The 21,397-nt window shown below is 47.6% G+C and overlaps 2 protein-coding genes across 2 annotated transcripts; both read right to left on the bottom strand.

Annotated features, from left to right (window-relative positions):
- Positions 1–1,065: 1,065 nt before the first annotated feature.
- On the bottom strand, positions 1,066–4,797 carry LOC120867104 (keratin, type I microfibrillar 48 kDa, component 8C-1). The gene is made up of 7 exons (XM_040245311.1): positions 4,428–4,797; positions 4,141–4,223; positions 3,641–3,797; positions 2,697–2,858; positions 2,477–2,602; positions 2,086–2,306; positions 1,066–1,492 (listed from the first exon to the last, which is right to left on the bottom strand). Exons 1-7 carry the CDS (start codon positions 4,773–4,775, stop codon positions 1,348–1,350), a joined length of 1,242 nt encoding a protein of 413 aa, XP_040101245.1. The 5' UTR covers positions 4,776–4,797; the 3' UTR covers positions 1,066–1,347.
- Positions 4,798–13,574: 8,777 nt separating this feature from the next.
- Positions 13,575–21,036, bottom strand: LOC120867109 (keratin, type I cuticular Ha7-like). Its single transcript, XM_040245317.1, has 7 exons — positions 20,597–21,036; positions 18,211–18,293; positions 17,155–17,311; positions 16,696–16,857; positions 16,482–16,607; positions 15,571–15,791; positions 13,575–13,988 (listed from the first exon to the last, which is right to left on the bottom strand). Exons 1-7 carry the CDS (start codon positions 21,023–21,025, stop codon positions 13,874–13,876), a joined length of 1,293 nt encoding a protein of 430 aa, XP_040101251.1. The 5' UTR covers positions 21,026–21,036; the 3' UTR covers positions 13,575–13,873.
- Positions 21,037–21,397: the final 361 nt, after the last annotated feature.

Genomic DNA, 21,397 nt, shown 5'->3' with positions numbered 1-21,397 from the left:
CTCAACATTCAGAAAACGAAGATCATGGCATCTGGTCCCATCACTTCATGGCAAATAGATGGGGAAACAGTGGAAACAGTGCCATACTTTATTTTGGGGGGCTCCAAAATCACTGCAGATGGTTGATTGCAGCCATGAAATTAAAAGACGCTTACTCCTTGGAAGGAAAGTTATGACCAACCTAGACAGCATATTGAAAAGCAGAGATACTACTTTGCCAACAAAGGTCCATCTAGTCAAGGCTATAGTTTTTCCAGTGGTCATGTATGGATGTGAGAGTTGGACTGTGAAGAAAGATGAGCACCAAAGAATTGATGCTTATGAACTGTGGTGTTGGAGACGACTCTTGAGACTCCCTTGGACTGCAAGGAGGTCCAACCAGTCCATCCTGAAGGAGATCAGTCCTGGGTGTTCATTGGAAGGACTGAGTCTAAAGCTGAAACTCCAATACTTTGGCCACCTCATGCAAAGAGCTGACTCATTGGAAAAGACTTTGATGCTGGGAGGGATTGGGGGCAGGAGGAGAAGGAGACAACAGAGGATGAGATGGCTGGATGGCATCGCCAACTCGATGCACACGAGTTTGGGTGAACTCCAGGAGTTGGTGATGGACAGGGAGGCCTGGCATGAGTCGGACACGACTGAGCGACTGAACTGAACTGAACTGAACAACATTGTAAAGCAATTATACTCCACTAATAAATAAATAAAACTTCCAGCTTAGAAAAGATGAGCTTTGCATAGCCTCTTTCCAGCCCCCAGGTCATGCCTCTTCATTTTAGTTTCAGATACAATCAACTCTAGGAGATATCCTGGTCAAGAGGGGTGAGGGAGTAAATCCAGGAATGGCTGAGGGGAGATAGAGCCACACTGCAGTTGTCCTGCCCTCTTTCCTGCCCACCCCCATTCACCTATGGGACCAGCCATCTGTCCACCAGGCCCGGAGCAGCTTTCCTATCCAAGACTCAAGCCATTATATGTAAGGTTCTGCTTTCAAGTGGCCTTTTATAGAGTGCTCAAGCAACAGGCGTGATGAGACAAATGAATACCAATGAGAAAGGCATGTACTTTGCCAAGGAAATTGAGTTTATTAGAAGGTTACAAGGGAGCGTTGCTGACACGTGGGCAGGCTCTCTGGGCAAGCCAAGAAGAAAGAGTCCCCAGTGAAGGAAAGTATGGGCAGGGATCATCTTGAGGAGGTTGGGTGAGCTTCTGGATTTCCCCCCTGGGGCAGCTCCAGCCATGCACATTGTGTTTTCTAACCCATTTGTTGGAAAGAACCAGGGCCAAGTCACAGCTCCAGAACCCTGGGCCCTGTCTCCTTGCTCCTCGGGCAACCAGTGGACTCTAGCGCACGTAGGAGTTGCAAGGCCCACAGCGGGAGCGGGGGACACAGGGCGTGCAGGAGGCAGCAGGAGCACAGGGACTGGAGATGCAGGGTGTGATGGTCTTGCCGCATGCATTGGTCGTGGCACAGGGATTGCAGGGCAGCCTGGAGAAGGGGAAAGATGTAAATTGAGGGAGGCTTGTGATGTAACCAGAGAGACCCCAAGAGTGGATGGCCCACTGGGACTTGACCTGACCTATAACAGAGAAGGTCACAGGCTCACCTGATACAAAGCTCACTGTCAATGCTCAGAAACTCTGATCTCAGCTCCCAACACTGTCCATCCCTAGCTGGTGACCTTGAAAAAGTCACTAAAATTCTTCAAGCCCCAATCCCTTCACCCACAGAATGATGAGAATACTGATCCTGTCGACCTCGTTCTAGCGGCAGATGAGGTAACATGTAGAAATGTACCCTCTACACAGTATGGTATTACAAAATGTAAGAAATGTCATTGATCACATATCAATATCATCACAGTAGACTGCAGAGTTGGCTGTACAATTTCAGTTTGTCCCTCAAGCAATTCGTGCCATTTTATTTTTTAATGTTAACCACATTGCTTTCTGAGCTCTGTTTGAGCATGTCTGGTGTGAAGGCATAATTTCCTCTCCCAGGTATGCAGTCTTTGCCTGGAGTCCAACTAAGAAGTACGCCTATATGCGCAAGGCTTCACCAAACACCTGCTCAGTACTCACTTGCAGTCCTCGCTGTCCAGCAGCCCCCGGTACGTGTTGATCTCACACTCCAGCCGGGCCCGCACGTCCAGCAGCACCTGGTACTCCTGGTTCTGCCGCTCCAGGTCACTCCTGATCTCCGCCAGCTGGGACTCCACGTTGCTGATCAGGCCCTGCACCTGAGACAGCTGGCAGCTGTAGCGGGCCTCCGTCTCCGTCAGGGTGTTCTCCAGGGAGTCTCTCTGTCAGAGGGAAGGGGAGGAGAGTCACAGAGCTGCTCCTTCAGGGGCTTCTCCATCGCTTCCAAACAAGTCACAAGCTCTAAGAGTTCACAGAGGGTGGTCCGGAGGGCATCCCAGTGCCCCTGACTCCCCAGCCTCCCCTCCTCACCAGGAGTCTCATCAATACCCACCAGGTTGTGCTGGGCCTGAAGCTCCACCTCCAGGGCATTGACCGTGCGTCTCAGCTCGATGATCTCCGCCTGGCAGGACTGCAGCTGCTCTGAGCTGGACACCACCTGCTTGTTCAGCTCCTCAGTCTGAAACACCGAAGGGCAGAGGACAGGATCAGACCCCGCCTGAAGGGCCCCAAGGGGCTGAGGGTCCTGAGAGACCATGTGCCGAGATACTCACCTGCCTGATGTACCATTCCTCCACGTCCCTGCGGTTGGTCTCCACCAAGGCCTCGTACTGAGCCCTGGTCTCATTGAGCACACGGTTGAGGTCCACAGTGGGGGCGGCGTCCACCTCCACATTGAGGCGGTCTCCCAGCTGGCTCCGCAGGGTGTTGACTTCCTGTGGATGCAGAAAATGCAAGAGTGACTATCCTCAATGAAGAGTGGAACCTAAGAAATGGCACTGCTTGTTGACATCCTATTCATCTATTTCTTTGGAAAAGGAACTTCTAGTGAAACAGCTATGACAGCAGAAGGTAAAGTGGTCTGTGTTCCATGTGTTCAGCTCCTTCCCACCATGACTGTGTCATGATCCTTGGATTTAAAAGAAATTTTTCCAGGGGTTTGCTTGGGGGCTATTCAAGGATGTATAAATGCCCAAATTTCCCAGGTTGTAGGCTGGCTGCAGATAACCCCATAAATAAAAAGAATTGGCTGTATAATTTCAGATTGTATGTATATCAAACCATTCTTTCCATCAAGTAAGATATTGTCATGACCCCTCCCAGGAGAGAGAAGGAACCCTGGATCATTTTTCATCAAGACTTTGAAAGAATAGAGACTTTGATTCACCAAGACTGATATTTTGGCTTTGGGGAAGAGAGATGGCTTCAAACGGCATGATCAGAGCAGTGCTGGGACTTCTACAAATCAGCAGCCAATCACAAGCCCAGGGATGTGCCCTGGGAAATGAAAGTGATACCCCAATTTTGAGTGAAAGATACAGCTTATCTAGGAACATGGATAGGTTTCATCTCGCAATGTTTTCTTTCATCATGAAGTTTTGGTGTTTTCAAAGAAATCTGAAAGATTCTTATCCCTGATTCTACCACCCCAAGTAACTAAAGCTGCCCTAGGCCTGAGGCTGAGTCAGATTTCTTCATTTCTCATCTCTGGTCTCACCTCTTCATGGTTGCTCTTGAGGCAGATCAGCTCCTCCTTCAGGGACTCCACCTGGGCCTCCAGGTCAGACTTGCACAGGGTCAGCTCATCCAGGATCCTACGCAGGCCATTGATGTCTGACTCCACCAGCTGCCGCAAGCCCAGCTCTGTCTCATACCTGCACAAGGAGAGGGTCAGAGCAGTAACTGGCAGACCCTGAAGACTCACAGGAATGATCTTGGATAACTCCAATCACCTTGCTTTCCCCCTTTGGCAGTGAGTAGACCCAGGAGACAAAGGCAGGGTGCTAGAGGCTCAGTCAAGACCCAATATTGATCCCAAAATTGACTTGAGTCCTCATCTACTTCTGTGACTCCTTTGTTTGGTCCCCCCAATCCTCTGCAGAATCCTTCATGATTGATGGATTGACTACTGTTCAGTCAGCCATGGGAAACCCTCTTCTTTCACTAGAGACTGAACAGAAGGAGCGGGCACCCATGCGAAATCTGTTCAGGACTTACTTGGTCCTGAAGTCATCTGCAGCCAGCTTGGCATTATCAATCTGCACCACCAGTCTGGCATTCTCTGACTTGGCACACAGGATCTGGGGAATGAGAGGTTTCTGGGTGAGGACTGAAAATAACTATGAAATCATTAACTTCTTTAAAAATGCTTAAAAAGCCATTTTGAAGGTAAAAGGAGGAAGCAAGAATCAAGATGGCCTAGATGCAAGAAGCACAGTTCTCTCCCCCAGATTGAGAATCCTGGGATACTCCCTGTGCTGAGAGATGACAGCAAGGCCTCTCACCTTCTGCTGGAGCTCCTCGATGGTCCGGAAGTAGGACTGGTAGTTGGGGCACACGAGGGGCTCCTGCTGCTGGCTCCGCTCCAGAATGCGGCTCTCCAGCTCCGCGTTCTCCCGCTCCAGCTGCCGCACCTTCTCCAGGTAGCTGGCCAGCCGGTCGTTCAGGAACTGCATGGTCTCCTTCTCGTTGCCGTTGAAGGAGCCCTCGCAAAACCAGTTGCAGCTGCCCACGTTGGCGGGGATGTTGCAGGCCCCGGGCAGGGTGGTGCCACAGCAGCTGGGAGGCACGCAGGGCCGGGAGGAGCAGCTGGAGCGGAAGCTCAGGTTGGGCAGGCAGCAGTTGTAAGACATGGTGCTGGAGGGAGTGAGGTTCCCGACTGAACACAGAGTCCAAGTTCTCCAAGGAGCTTGTGAGCCTTCTGCCTCTGTGGAGCATTTATACCCCATCCCCAGAGGGTGTGGACACAGTATGTAATGTCTTTTTTCTTTTTATTTTGTCACTGCTTTTCAAATGCCCTTCCCTTCAATCTGTTATTGGCCTTCCTCAGAAGAGTCCCTTGTCCCATAAATTTTTTTACTTGGCTTCTTGTTAAGTCAAGACTGCTCTTCAGGCTGTGCACCCATGAAATCATTGTCCTGCGGTAGACCTTCAAAGAAGCCACACGGTCTAGCCCAAGGATCTGCCCTTGTTAATTGGGAGGTAGTCCATCCAATGACATTCTTTTGTGTTACGTGATCTGGTAAAACCATGATCAAATTCACCTCCTGGCCCATCTGGCATTTCCAGGGAGGGACTAGAATTGAATCAAGGAACAAGTTGCATTAAGTCAGAAGTGTGTTCCCTTTCCATCTGCTTTAAGATAGAATCCTTCAATGATACAGAATCCTTCAATGATGTAGAGTCCAAGCCTTAGAAGACTCGAGGTGGATAAGAATCGACTCGGGCCACAGCCAAGAAGGATGGATAGCTATTTGTGCAATGACACCTGCCTATCACTCAAAAGGACTGTAAAAGGAAAAGAATCTAAAAAAGAGTGGATATATGTATGTGTGCAGGCATGCTCAGTCACTTCAGTAGTGTCCACCTCTTTGCGACCCTAGGGACTGTAGCCTACCAGGCTCCTCTGTCCATGGGATTCACCTGGCAAGAACACTGGGGTGGGTAGACTTGCCCTCCTTCAGGAGATCTTCCCAACCAGGGATCAAACCCAAATCTCCCACATTGCAGGCAGATTCTTTACAGTTGAGCCACTGGGGAAACCCAGATATATATATGTGCATAACTGATTCACTTTGCTGTACAGCAGAAACTAATATAACATCATAAAGCAATTTTCCTCCAATTTAAAAAAATAAATTTTAAAAAAGTAATAAATTTTAATTAATTTAAAAAATAAAATTTAAAAAGGTCTGTAGAAAGAAAAACACCAATACAGTATACTAATGCATATATATGGAATTTAGAAAGATGGTAATGATAACCCTATATGTGAGACAGCAAAAGAGACACAGATGTATAGAACAGTCTTTTGGACTTTGTGGGACAGGGAGAGGGTGGGATGATTTGGGAGAATGGTATTGAAACATGTATAATATCATATATGAAATGAATTGCCAGTCCAGGTTTGATGCAGGATACAGGATGCTTGGGGCTGGTGCACTGGGATGACCCAGAGGGATGGTATGAGGATGGAGGTGGGAGGGGGCTTCAGGATGGGGAACACGTGTACACCCGTGGTGGATGCATGTTGATATATGGCAAAACCAATACAATATTGTAAACTAGCCTCCAATTAAAATAAATAAATTTATATTTAAAAAGAAGAAGAAAAAAAGTTATTTGATGTTTATCTGAAATTTAAATTTAAAAAAAAAGTCTGTAGAGAAGGGACTCCCCTGGTGGTCCAGTGGTTAAGATGTCACATTTCCATCACAGGGGCCATGGGTTCGATCCATGGTCAGGGAACTAAAATCATATGTTTCGAGGTGTGGCAAAAGAAAAAAGGACTGTAGAGGAATTTTAAAGATAGAGGCTTTGATAATTAGTTTGAGAATTAGAACAAGGAAGATTCTGGAAGAAGAGATCATTTAGAAAGAAGGCTGAGAAAATGCAAGCTGAGAAATCCATATAAATGCATTAAAATTAAGGGAGTCTCGGCTTCCCTGGTGGCTCAGAGGTTAAAGCGTCTGCCTCCAATGTGGGAGACCTGGGTTCGATCCCTGGGTCAGGAAGATCCCCTGGAGAAGGAAATGGCAATCCACTCCAGTATTCTTGCCTGGAGAATCCCATGGACGGAGAAGCCTAGTAGGTTACAGTCCACAGGGTCGCAAAGAGTCGGACACGACTGAGCTACTTCAGCTCACCTCTGGAGGCAGGTGTGAGAAAGGAATTTGGCTAGGCTTGCAAAACTTTTCCAGTGAGGTACCTAGCCATCATGTTAGAATAGAGTGAGTGGTAAGTCTAGGAGATAGTCCAAAGGAGCCCCCTCAAGCATCAGAATTGCATGTTGGCTTTAACAGAAAATGGTTTTAAATTTCCAGTTAGAACTTCTAACGTTTTGCCCAATTCTCCAAGTATAATTGTCACTCCAGGAAGATGCATCATACCCTGTCCCAGGCTCCCACCATCAGCCTTACTGGGTCACCTGCTACCTGATTTAAGAACCAAAGGTTGAAAGGTGCCAAGGGAGAGGGCTCCATAGTCATGTCATTGAATCCAAGGACCTGGGTACCCAGGAGAGAAAAGGAGGAAACACGGCTAAAGGGGATTTTGCAAGACAATCTTGGAGTCACTGAAGGCACTAGAAGGTCTGAGGAAGGGGTGACCAAAGTTCTGAACATATAGATGTTGCATCACCAGGTACCACCTGCCCTTTGGGGAGCAGCGCCCCAGCCTCTGCTGTGGTTTTGGCTGCCCTCCAGAGGCAGTTTTATTGACAGCTTATTGAAGTCCTTCCCCTCAGCAAGCTTTCATGATGGTATTCACACAGCACTCTGCTTTGTCTCAGATGAAAGATCCTTCATCTACCCTCTCCAAGGCCATTATCGCCACTTACTATTGACCAAAAGCTCCAGACTTATAATAAAATCAAAATCTCTTTGTTTTCCTCCAAGGCAATTAAAAGGGGAGAAATAGGTCGGTCCTAAGGCAAGCATCACTGAGACTTCCCAGAGGAAAGACTCAAGGCCAGGAGCTCCTGTCTCTTTCATCCAGGCTTGGGACAAATGGAAAGCCCTGTGAATCAGACTGATGGACATTTGCTCCTAGGGACAGCACAAGCCTGCTTCCCAACTCTTGTCAGCCTGCTCCAAAGCACTGGCTTTCCAGCAAGGCACCACAATCCTGCCTTCCTCCCCACCCAGGGAGCTCAAACTAAATTCCAGCAACATCCTTCAAGCTCTTTGGTCTTATCTACTGATTGGCCAGTGTAGCACCATGGAGGCTTTAAGCAAAGGAGAATGTTTAGGTTCTAAGTATGAGAAGATTCAAGGATTGGGACACAAAAGCGGACAAACCTTGCATGCAATGCAGAAAGAACCAAGAAATGGGAAAAGAGGGAAGCAGGGAGAGATGTGTTTAATAAGAAAGATAAGAATGCAAAGAAGAGGCAAGGAGGGAACCTGCAAAGAATCCTCTGAACCACAACGGGTCACGTTGATCAGACGAAGCCACCCGTCTTCAAGTGAGGGAACCTGGAGGAGGGCAAGATGAGAAGTAACCAAGATAACCTAAATGAAGGTACAGAAGGTGGTCCACCCTGATGAGTGTCCTGAGAGATGTAAACGGAGACTCAGAAGAGATCTACAGACATGGGACCATAGTTTTTGAGGCCTCAGACAGAAGTGGCATTGTTCCAAGATGTCCAGACCAGAGAGCATCAACTCCATGATCCCGTCTGAGATTTGTTCATGGCTGAGAAATGCACCGTTGTCTACATCCAGGCTGCAAAATGTCAAAGGGGGCCCTGCTACCTGTTCCTGAATGACAGGAGTGTGTAGAAGAGAAAGGAAGAAAGGAGCTGGGGTAGTCACACCTGTACATCTTCAGGGCACAGTCAATCGGCAACCACAGAGAAGATGCAGCAAAGAACAGGTTACACCTGTTACCTGCTGGCTTCTCCTATAGATTCCTTTTTTCCCTGCAGAAGGTGAAATGGCACAAGAATTCAGGAGAGAGACAGTGGACAGAGAGCTGGTAAGTAAACAATAATGCTACCATCCCTTTTAAATTTAGCTTCTTTCTTGCAATGATTTCAAAATATTAATAGGCTTATGTGAATTTACTTCTTGAATTAGTGGGAAAGATGGGACTCCAGGGGCTTCCCTGGTAGATCAGACAGTAAAGAATCTGCCTGCAATGCAGGAGACCTGGGTTTGATCCCTGGACTAGGAAGATACCCTGGAGAAGGGAATTGCTACCCACTTCAGTATTTTTTCCTGGAGAATTCTGTGGACAGCTTGGTGGGCTACAGTCCATGGGGTTGCAAAGAGTTGGATATGACTGAGCAACTAACAATTTCATGGGACTCCAAGATTATAAGGTCTCCATAGTCTCACACAGATTAGGAGTAGATTTTATGTACTCTCTTGATCTCCTAATTGAAGTACTTGCAGAGTTTATTCACTCAGAGAGAAACTGAGCAGTCCAGGACTATCAAACCCACAATTTTACTTAGTTAAGTTTTTTCAAAGCACATTTAAAGAGCAGCTTCTCCATGCTGGACATGGGATGAAATTGAAACAGAATAATCACAGTTCCTGAAGCAAATTATCTTTTTATGAACAACTCAAACCAACATGGGTCCCCCAAATATATGAGAAACGACAGAAGAGGAAGACAGGAGATATTTTAAAGGTATATGGACATTTGGAAATTTATTTGTATTTAATGGATTTAGAAAACTGTATATATCACATTAAGGGCAGTAATCACTTTTTGAACTTCTACCAAGTGCCTGGCATAGTCCCAGAACTGTGGGATGGGGGGTTGAGAGCCAGGGTGGGTGGGGAGGGGGATACTTGTGAGGGACAGGCAAATGATGTGCTCTCAGTCCCGCTGAGCAGGCAGTCAAGTCTATAACTCTAATGTACAGTAATATAATTGAGCCCTTCACCTCCCCTCCCAAAAAAAAAAACCAATTCCTTCCTTCCCCCTCTCTCTTTTCCCACACTTGTTCCTGCCCCCAACTCCAGTTAGCCCATTTCAACCCAGTTCATGATTCTCAGCCAGGAGGTGAAGGATGTAGCCATTTCAGATTATCTCTTTGTCCCCTAAAGGAGATTTATTGGTGACTCTACTCTCTAGGTGATTGAGAGGTTGGCTTCAAACAACTGATCTCACTAGAACCCTAATCCCTTTAAGAATCTTTTCTTCAACCAGGCCTGGTAATGAGGGGTTTTATTTTAACATTGGTTCTCGTTGCTTGGTGTTTCTGCAGCATCCCTGTAGGATCTGTGGTCATTGAGATGAATTTCAAAGCAGGTGAAAGAGGCTTCAAAGGATGGGGCATGGGACAGAAGATAGAAAAGAGGCAATGCTGAGTCAAGCAAGTGTAAGAGCTTCCTCCTTCTAGAAAAGGGAACGATATTAGTAGGGAGAAATGGAAGTGATGGGTGACCCTGCTGGTAGGTGGACACAGTGGCCACCCTCAGAATCAGAGAGAGATACTGGTGGTGGAAACCTCTTGGCAGAGAGCCTTGAAGCTAATGTGAATGAACGAACCATATGTTTAGGATGTCTGACAAGCTGGGGGAGGAAAGGGGAAGGAAGGCAAGAGAAGTGTGGGTACAAAAACTAGCCTAAAGGGGGAGCCTCAGCTGAAGGAGGCCAGGAGACTCAGCCTGCAGTGTGGTGGGCAGGGAGGACATTGCAGGGTGAGAGGATGCACTGGGAAGATTATGCTTTGGGGGATTCCCAGACCCTGCAAAATCCATCTCAACCATCTCCTCCCAGACTTATTGCTGTTGTTCAGTCACTCAGTCATATCTGACTCTTTGTGACCCCATGGACTGCAGCACAGCAGGCTTCCCTGTCCTTCACCATCTCCTGGAGCTTGCTTAAACTCAAGTCCATTCAGCCGGTGATGCCATCCAACCATCTAACCAACCCCCAGCCTTGGAGAGTGTCTAAATCCAAAGTTTTATCCAGAGGTGCCTCCAGTAAAATGCTTGGCAGTTTGGTTCAGGGTAATGCGCCAGGAATGAGAAGACTTAGACTTGAGTGAGTCCCTGACTTTGAACTTCTTCCACTGCAAAATGCAGAGTGTGGAACCTGTTCTGTCTCTCTCAGGGTTTGGGGTTGGGGGCTCAAGTTGGATAACAGATATGAAAGCACTTTGGAAATGGTAAAATGATGAACATACATACAGGGTTCTACTCTTCTCCTTCTCTACCTCAATGGACAACGTGGTCCTAGTCATAGTCATGGCGGAGAGCGACTGGCCTTCTTTGGTGATTTCCCACCATCAAAATCGCCAGGCTCCTCATGCTATTTTCATTTTATGGCATAAATTCTCAGATATGAAAGAATCCTCAAGCATGAACAGTGTCTTATTCCCTTTAAGGAAAACAAATCAAAACATTGGTGTGATTACAGTTCTGTTGTCCTGCGGACACAGTCTGAGACTGGGCCTTTGTACAGCACACTGGTTGAAAGAACAGTTGCTGGAGGCAGACTACCTGGATCGGAACCCTGGCTTCCCCCACTGAGTAGCTGTGTGTCCTTGGGCATGTTATTTAGCCTTTCTGAGCTTTGGTTCCTCATCTGCAAAATGGGGATAACAATAATATTGGCCTCATAGGATTGCTATAGGGTTAAATGAGTGTATGTATGTAAACTTATCCCTAACTTAAATTAGTGCCTGGCTAATTAGTAAGAGCTCAGTGAGTGTAAGCATCAGTGATGATGATAATGATGAAGATATGTAATAATGATGATGATGGTAGCGATGGTGATGATGGTGATGGTGATGATGATGAAAAAGATAATTGTGGTGGTGGTGATGGTAGTGATGATGGTAATAATGGATTGTTTGGTTTCCAGGGAAGCTCTTCACACCTTCCCAAGCATAATTATCTCCTTTACCCAGCATTTCTTCCCAAACCACTTCACACATTCACACACAGGCACACACACACACACACAATGTCTCATCAAAGCTAATATTTTAATTATAGATGACAAGGCATTGTATATGAACTTAAGAAACACAGGTCAGTCACCTTGAGGCCCCACTGACTCATTTCATGTCACCAGAAGAATCTCTCCACCACTGAATGACTCACCTCCTCTCCTTCTCCTTACATGGGAAGAATGCTTCCCTCCTCTCTCATGGTGTGAGAGTAAGTGGCTTTATTTTGTTAAATGGCTTTGAACTTGTTGGATGAAAGGAGCTATTTAAGTACAAAGGAAGAAGCAAAGGTGTTTGGGCTGGGGAGCTAAATTAAGACTGATTGAGATTGCTCTTTCTTATTGGGACCCACTCTTGGATATGTGTCCCAGGGATGCATCGCCTGTGCCCACACAGCTCTACACTTGGGAGAAGAGCAGAGGCACAGGGGAGGGGAGGAGAGGGGAGGCTGAACAGCCTCTGACCTTCCAGAGCTTCCTACGATGCAAGTCCTGATGGCTCCCAAGCAAATCAATCCTGTCCACAGAGAGAGTGGCCAACAGGTAGGTGTCCAGGCTTGAGAGCAGTTGGAGGCACAGCAGCCAGGTTCTGACTTAAAACCTCTCCATCCCTGAGACTTGGGACTGTGGTCACTCCCGCAGAGGATGGGCTAGACTTTGTAAATTTCTCAGCAAGCTACTCTGATTCAGAGAGTTCAAGGAGTGGAGAGGGAAGACAAGAACCAGCTGCTGGATTCAGTGTATTGGCTCTGCTTGTAGTTTCACTGATTAATAAGACCTAGAAAGCAGAAAGTCGTCAATTTGAGGGGCTAGAAGACCCTCTACAGCCATCTTATCCAGCTCCATCAGATACCTGAGTGACTTCCTCAATGTCTTCACCACGTGGTTATAAAAGCCCTCTTTGAATGCTTCTAGTGAACTCACTACTTACTACTTGGCCAGTTCTGATGCTACTTTCTGGAGACATGCTCTTTTTAGCCATCGCTGCCGAAATACGGAGCTTCTGGTTCATGTGTCTATTGAGTGGAGTTCCAAGCTTGGCAGCCAGAAGGACTTGCCAATGGAGCCTGCAAGGGAGCTTGGGTGGGTGAGTTTGGCCTTTTGTAGATTGATATAGTGACCAGCTCAGCAATTACCATTGCTTAACATGTTCACCACTAACTCAATGGGATCAAGAGTTCCTCATCCATGAGATCAGGAGATTAAGGCCCATTCCTTCTGCAGTGATCTCACTTCCCAAATAAACCCCCTAACAGTGGTTCTTAAACTTGATTATGCATATAGAATCAACTGGAAGGCTCAATGAAACAGACTGCTTATTCAGAAAGCCTGGGGGTGGGGCCCAAGAAGATGCATTTCCACTAAGTTCTCATATGATGCTGGTATTACTGATTGGAGGACCACAATTTTAGAACTACTGTCCAAAATTTTCTCATATTTAATTTTTGCCTCTTCAAAGCTTCCAAAGTATGGACTTTGGATATAGTTCAAAGAAACTGAGCTTCAAGCCTGGATTCAGCCCCCCAGCTAAAAATGGTAACAGCCACTCCTTTGCAGGGTTTTTGTAGGACCCTGTGTCCCAGTGTTTATAAAGCCCCAGGACGATGCCTTGCTCATAATGAGCATGTGATCACAAAAACTTACTTCAAGGAAAGTATTCTGGAGGGGCCAGCAGAACCTCTGACCTGAGTTTTCCCTTTGCTCAAGGACCAGCTGGCTTCATCCAGATAAAAAGTGGGGGTGTGGGGGGTGTTATTTAGTCTGTATGTTTAGAGCTCTGCAATTTGGCTCTGTGATCAGGCTTGATCAGGTCAAGAGCTAGGTATTTCTCACCTGTGCTATTTTGCTGAACTTTCGTATTTTAGCCACAGTCCTCAATGGCTTTGCCCTCTCCCAGAACCACCCTGGTGAGTAAACCACAATCTCTGTTTCTACATGAATGACTGGCTCAGGGAGGTCCACAGCATCACTCTCAGCATCACTCAGCACAGGATGAAGGAACAGACCCGCAGGCACTGGGCTCCTTATGCTGCAGAAATGAAGTTTATTAGCAAATTAAAAGCAAGGTCTGAAAGACCAGGAGGCAGCAGAAGAGAGAAAGAGCAGTCAGGACACTCTGAAAGGAGGAAGGACAAATCCAAGGGCCAGGGCTGAGCAGCTGGACCAGAAAGCCCATCAGTAGAGAAGCTCTTCCTGCCTTCAGTCTCCCCCTAGGCTGACTGGGGCAGAAAGGCCTGGGGTGGCAGGTCTGGGGGATGGAGCCAAGGGACTACAGGAGTTTGCCATTTTCTGGCTCCTCCAGGTGGGGAGTAATTCAGCATCAAGGTGATGAGCAGGACCCAGAAGGCCCAGAAAGGCAGGGAGAGCAGGAGGTACAGGCTGAAGGGCCCACACAGGTGCTGGAGACTGGGGTTGCACACGGGTTGCAGGGGAGCCTGTAGAGAGAGAAAAAAAAAGAAAGTGTTTAAACATTGGCATGAACTGTGGTGCTGGGGAAGACTCTTGAGAGTCCCTTGGACAGCAAGGAGATCAAACCAGTCAATCTTAAGGGAAATCAACCCTGAATCCTCATTGGAAGGACTGATGCTGAATCTGAAACTCCAGTATTTTGGTCACCTGATGCAAACAGCTGACCATTGGAGAAGTCCCTGCTGCTGGGAAAGATTGAGGACAGAAGGAGAAGAGGGCGTCAGAGGATGAGATGGCTGGATGGCATCACCAATGCAATGGACATGAACTTGGGCAAACTTTAAGAGATGGGGAGGGACAGAGAGGCCTGGTGTGCTATGATCCATGGGGTCACAAAGAGGTGGACACGACTGAGAGACTGAATGACGACAATGAATGAGAAGTGCATGAAAGTCCAAAATAAATAGGCACTCTAGAACTGGAAGAGCAGGGGACTTCTCTTGTGGTTCAGTAGCTGAGACTCCATACTCCCAGTGCAAGGGGCCTGGGTTCGATCCCTGGTCGGGGAACTGGATCCCACATGCCTCAGCTAAGAGTCCTCATGCCACAGTGACAGATCCCACATGCCACAGCTTGAAGATCCTGCATGTCACAACAAAGACTGAAGATCCTACGTGCTGCAACTAAGACCTGGTGCAGCCAAATAAATTAAAAAAGAATTGGAAGAGCAAAGCGGAGCTTAGGCCATACAGGTCCCTCTAAGCCTAGAAAGGGGAGGGACTGTTCCGAGTTCTCAGTGAGGCTGCAGCCAGAGCTCAGAGCGCCTTGTGCAAAGTCAGTGTTCTCTCCCACCAGGAAAGGAACACAGCTAAGAGAAAGGCAGAAAGCAGGTGGAGCAGGAACAGGCCAAGGCCAGCCACTCTCTCAATTTAAACACAGCCCCTAGGGGCTTCCCAGGTGGCTCAGCAGTAAAGAATCCACCTGCGGACACAGGAGACCCAGAAGATTCGCGTTCAATTCCTGGGTCGGGAAGATCCCCTGGAGAAGGAAATGGCTACCCACTCCAGTATTCTTGTCTAGAGAACCCCAGAACCCAGAACCCCAGGAGCCTGGTGGGCTACAGTCCATGGGGTCACAGAAAGTCAGACACAACTTAATGATGAAACAGCAACAAAGCATTTATAAACACAGCCCTGCTCCTGCTCCTGCCTGCTTATAGGGGTACACCATCTGCCCACCCATGTCACAGTCCTATTGAGAAACTAACAATGAGAGAATAGGTACCAGTGCTCCATGCAATATTTTTAAATGCTGAAAGTGACGCTCCTGGAATATTCCAGAAGGAATTTAGCAAAACCTAAATGTACTGAACCCTCAGTACGTTAGCCCTGGTGGGATTGACTAGCACATGGAAGCGTAACATGGATGGCATGAGTTTCAGAATTCTTACACACCTTCCTCATGTCCAAGCAGCACCAGGCTTACTGGGAAGCAAGTCTGTCCTCAGAGGTAGAATCTGCAATACCACTCCCTCCTTTTAGTTCATTCCCAATAAGAGGTCTCTGCTTTTACACATGATATTGATATAAGCAACATCAGGCTACATACTTGCAGTCCTCCTTTTCCAGAAGGTTCCGGTATGTGGCAATCTCACCCTCCAGCCGGGCCTTGACGTCCAGCAGCACCTGGTACTCCTGGTTCTGCCGCTCCAGATCAGCCCGGATCTCAGACAGCTGCTCCTCTACGTTGCTGATGAGGCTCTGCATCTGGGCCAGCTCGGTGCCGAAGCGGGCCTCAGATTCACACAGCGAGTTCTGCAGACAGTCCTTCTGCAATACCAAAGAAAGAGGGCAAGAGGTTAAAAGTCACAGACCCTGTACTCAACCCCTTCCGACCATGACACCCCAAGCCGTCATCAGGCTCAAAGAGCAAGTCCTCAGCAGCAACAACTAACAACACGCTGTGGATCTTCATCATAGACCTTAGAAGAAGTTTGCAGAACCTCCCTCACTGCATGAATGTTCATTTCCTCAGCATCCACACACACTAGAGAGTTCTTGCAAAGGCAAAGAAAGTGAAAGTGAAAGTCACTCAGTTGTGTCCAACTCTTTGCAACCCCATGGACTATACAGTCCATGGAATTCTCCAGGCCAGAATACTGGAGTGGCTAGGCTTTCCCTTCTCCAGGGGATCTTCCCAACCCAGGGAATGAACCCAGGTCTCCCACATTGCGGGCAGATTCTTTACCAGCTGAGCCACAAGGGAAGCCCAAGAATACTGGAGTGGGTAGCCAATTCTCTTCTCCAGTGGATCTTCCCGACCCAGGGATCGAACTGGGGTCTCCTGCAGTGCAGGCGGATTCTTTACCAACTGAGCCATCAGGGAAGCCCAAAGGTAAAGAAGTCAAGGCTAAAGCTGGGTCCTTGGATGATATCTAAGTGAGGCATGTACTGAACCTGGGGACTGCCCATGAGAAGCGGGAGCCCACCTGAGTCTTCCACGCTCCCAGAGGAACTCACCAGCGTGTGCTGAGCCTGCAGCTCCACCTCCAGGGTGTTCACTGTGCGTCGAAGCTCCAGGATCTCTGACTGGCAGCACAGCAGCTCCTCTGAGCAGGACATGGCCTGCAGGCTGATGCCTTCAGACTGTAGCACAAGCACACAGAGAAGTGACCGCTCCCCTCCCTGGCCAGATGCAGCCGGGTCCCTCCCTGCTCTGCAGCACCACCCTCACCTGAGTTTGGAACCACTGCTCCACGTCACGGAGGTTGGTCTCCACCACAGCCTCGTACTGGCCCCGCATCTCCTCCAGCACCCTGCCCAGGTCCACGGTGGGCTCCATGTCCAGCTCAATCTTGAGCTTATCTCCCAGCTGACACTTCAGAGTGTGGACTTCCTATGGACATAGAAGGACATCCCATTGGTGGGGCTCCTGCTGCCCTCCACTCAGAGCCTCACCTCCCACTTTCCATTCGCTCCAGTGATTTCCCTGCACTCCTCTGAGGATGAGGCACTGTCTGCATTAGTGTGGTAGTTTCCAAAGCCATTTAGTGGGTGGGCTCCCTGTGAAAGCCAGAAATCCCCTTTGAGGCTTAACCACAAGGCACAACCAGGAAGAGCCTCATTGCTTCCTCCGAAGAAGTCTGAATTCACCCCAGGACATCTCCGTGTGCCACCAAAAGGGCTCCTGCACCTGCTCGTGGTTCTTCTTGAGGCAGAGCAGCTCCTCCTTCCGGGACTCCACCTGGGCCTCCAGGTCAGCCTTGGCAAGTGTGAGGTCATCCAGCGCCCTGCGCATCCCGCAGACATCAGCTTCCACCAGCTGGCGGAGGGAGTGCTCCGTCTGGAACCTTCACCAGAGCAGACACAGGGATTGAGGTTAAAGAGAAGAGGGCCCATGGGACACAACCCACAGGGTAACTCGCTGGCCTTCTGTCTGCTGTCCAGCCTGGACAACCAGGCAGAGCGGCCGGTCCTGAGGATACCAGCGTGGCCCGCGGACAGTGCCGCCCTCGAGGGCGGATGGCCAAAGGGGAAGCGGCAGAGTAGACCCTCATCTTCCATGCCCCCCGACTGAGATGGACCCTGGACTCTGTCCCAGATTAGGTGCCAAACCGCCAGGATGGGAAGAAGCTTCCTTCACCCTGGGGGAGTGAGGCGTCCACAGTGCCCAGAAGAAAGACAATAGAATGCAATGTCCTTCCTGCTGCCCCGCTGGACCCTCTCAGGGAATGTAAACCCTCTGACCTCCACATGGCTCCAGGCTCCCGATTTCTATCATGAATTACTAGTGCTCACAAACTGGTGGAGCTGCATTGCAGAGATACATCTTTTACCAAGGCAGCAGAATTTCTTACGAAATGACCTGGGATAGGAAATGAGGGGGCGAGTTCTGGTTCTACTGCTCAACAGCCATGTGACTTCCAGTTGGCAAGTCCCCTCAGGGCTCTGGGGCCCATGTCCTCAGAAAGCAGATGCCAGCACTGCCCTGCCCACCTCACCAGGGTCTTCTTATATAGAATCAAGTGGAGGAACTGTTTCAAATCACACTATAAACTATAAAGGCTAAACAATTGCAGGGGACCAGGGGTGTTTTCTCAAGACCTTGAACTTAATGCCCTCTGTTTATGTCAGCTGTAACTGTTGGTTTGGGATCTTGGTCGATGGCATCTCTGATGCCAGGTGCATCACCAGAGAGGCATCAAGGTAGGCATCTGGATCCTCCCCCAAGTGTGCTACCCCAACTCACTTGGTCCTGAAGTCATCTGCAGCTAGTTTGGCATTGTCTATTTGCACGACCAGCTTGTTGTTCTCAGATTTGACGCACAGGATCTGAGGAGAGAAAGTACACTCAGGGGTTCACTTATTCCCAAAGTCACCTATGGCCTCAGTCAAAAGAAGGGCCATTGGCCAGGTTCAATCTACAACATTGCCTTGACAACACAAACTCCCAAACATGTGAGCAATGCTGGTATGGCATGGAAGGGGCACACGCAGGAGGATGCATGGCAAAGGGGGAAGGCATAGAGCCAAAGGAAGCAAGAGGTGGGAGATGGTAGCAAACTGCTAAGCAAACACATAGCTAAGACTTATCATTTTGCCAGATCTGAGGCTTAATCTGATATAAACAAGAAGAGCTGGAATCTAGGCCACAGAACAATGGGCTGGTTATGAAAGTTTCAGGTAAGATGGGATCCATTCTTTTTTGGGGTTTATGTATCTTTCTGATCCATCCTTTTTTTTTTCCTTGAAGTATAGTTGATTTACAATGTGGTGCCAGACTCTGCTATACAGCAAAATGACTCAGTTATACATATATGCACATTCTTTTTTATATTCTTTTCCATTATGGTTTATCACCAGATATTGAATATAGTTCCCTGTGCCATATATTAGAACCTTGTTGTTTATCCATTCTCAATGTAATGGTTTGTCATTACCAGCCCCAAACTTTTAGTCCATCCCTCTCCCTTCCCGCCATTCCCTTGACAACCACTAGTCTGCTCTCTCTGTCTGTGAGCCTATTTCTGTTTTGTAGATAGGTTCATTTTGCCATATTTTAGATTCCACATATAAGTGATATGATATGGAATTTGTCTTTTTCTGACTTACTTCACTTAGTGTAATAATCTCTAGTTGTAACCATGTTGCTGGGAATGACATTATTTCATTCCTTTTATGGCTAAGTAATATTCCATTTTGTATATGTACCACATCTTCTTTATCCATTCATCTGTTGATAGCCATTTAGATTGTTTCCATGTTTTGGATATTATAAATAGTGCTGCTAAGAACATTGGGGTGCATGTATCTTTCTGATCCTGAATTATATTTTTGTCTGGGTATATTCCCAGGAATGGAATTACTGGATCATATGATAATTCTATTATCCTAATTCTATTCTGTTAGAATTAGTTTTCTGGGAATCTTCATACTATTTTCCATAGTGCCTATACCAACTTACACTTAAGGTAGGATCCAGTCTTAATAAGTTGTCTCTACCACTGGTTGGTCAACCTCCTCAAAGTTCTTCTCTGAATCTAGCCATAGCTCCATGGCCCTTATGCTGACATTCTTTGTCTTTCTGTCGCCAAATCTAAGTAAGCTCTACAGAAGCATTCCATTTATAATTGAAGAGGAGAGCAGATATACATAAGAGACCAATGCTACTGAATACACTGGCTCTTAAAGGACATTAGAACATATATCCCTGACCCCTTTAACTGCACCAGAACTTAACTTGCACTGTTTTTGCAACTACAATTGAGGAGTTGTAAGTACTAAAACTAAGTTAGCATAAACTCAGAATCCCAGAGAATCAAATGCTGCATCTTATCCTTTACAATTTCACATTCACCTTCACTCAAGAGAATCTCTTTCCCCCAAGTCTGGGGTTAGCAGGTGCAAACTATTATGCAAAGACTGGATAAACAAACTGTACAGTACAGGGAACTATACTCAATATCCTGGGATAAACCATAATGGAAAAGAATATTGAAAAGAATATAGGGACTACCCTGGTGCTCCTCTGGTTAAGATTTCTGCAGGGGGTGCAGATTTGTTCCCTGGTGGGGGAGCTAAGAGCCCACATGCCTTGCAATCAAAAAACCAAAACATTAACAACCTCCAATTAAAATAAATAAATTTATATTAAAAAAACATTTTAAAAATAACAGAAACAGTACTGTAACATTTCAAGGCTTTTAAAAATGATCCACATCAAAAAAAAATTTTAAGAATATTAAAAAGTATATATACATATGTATAACTGAATCACTTTACTGTACAGCAGAAATTAACAGAGCATTGTAAGTCAACTACACTTCAATTAAAAAAAAAATCAGCTACAGCTGATTCCACCATCAATCCAGGCCCTGAACATTTAGTGCAAAGGTCAGTCATCTTTTTCTGTAAAAGATCCAGACAGTTAATCTTTCAGGCTTTGCAGACCATGAATCTCTATCACAACTACTGGATTCTGCCATTGGAGGATAAAAGCAACCAGAGACCGTACCCCAGTGAATGAGCATGGCTGTGTACCAATAAAACTTTATTTACAAAGTCAGACAAGAGGTTGACTTTGACCTAGGAACGGTTGTTTGCCCACCTCTGATGGGAAGCATCACAAACCTCACCTTCTGCTGCAGCTCCTCGATGATGCGGAAGTGGCTCTGATAGTCCGGACACACGGTGGACTCGGGGCATTTGCTCAGCTCTCGGATGCGGCTCTCCAGCTCCGCGTTGTCCCGCTCCAGCCCGCGCACCTTCTCCAGGTAGCTGGCCAGCCGGTCATTCAAGAACTGCATGGTCTCCTTCTCGTGGCTGTTAAAGAAGCCTTCGCCGAAGGTCCCGCAGATTCCGATGTTGCCGGGAATGTCGCAGGTGCCCGGCAGGGGGCAGGCAGCGTTGCAGCTGTGGGGCAGACAGAGGCTGGGTCGACCCAGAGAGGTTGTGCCCACTCGGACTCTGCTGGCATGTGCCAGGGTGGCCGAGAGGCCCAGGGGGGCGGCCCCGGCCTGTGAGAGCGGCCCGCTGAGGAGAGAACAGCAGCTGATGGAAGTCATGGCCAAGACTGTTGCTTTGTCCACGGTTGGATTTGCTCCAGTTTGAAACCTCCCTTCTTCCCTAGACCTTATATAGGCCTGTCGTGGGCGTTGGTACCAGAAAACTGGCGTTTTCCTCATGAATATGTATATGGATTCTTAAACAAGCGCGCTATTACTCAGTTGAGTTTGTCCCCTGTAAAGAGTTAATGGGCTCATGAAAGAGGCCATGACCCACATAGCCTCCCCTGACAGCAGGGTCCTAGAAAATAGGGGAAATGAGGTCGTCTTTGAGCTGCCACGTCCTGCGGCTTTTGTCTCTCACCCCCCTGTCCACTGATCCCTGTGAGGGCATGGAGAACCAGAGCCTCCAACAATGTCCTCAAAATTGCT

Source organism: Oryx dammah, unplaced genomic scaffold (assembly GCF_014754425.2).
Source record: "Oryx dammah isolate SB20612 unplaced genomic scaffold, SCBI_Odam_1.1 HiC_scaffold_8, whole genome shotgun sequence".
NCBI lineage: Eukaryota > Metazoa > Chordata > Mammalia > Artiodactyla > Bovidae > Oryx > Oryx dammah.
This window is presented reverse-complemented; position numbering and strand designations above follow the sequence as displayed.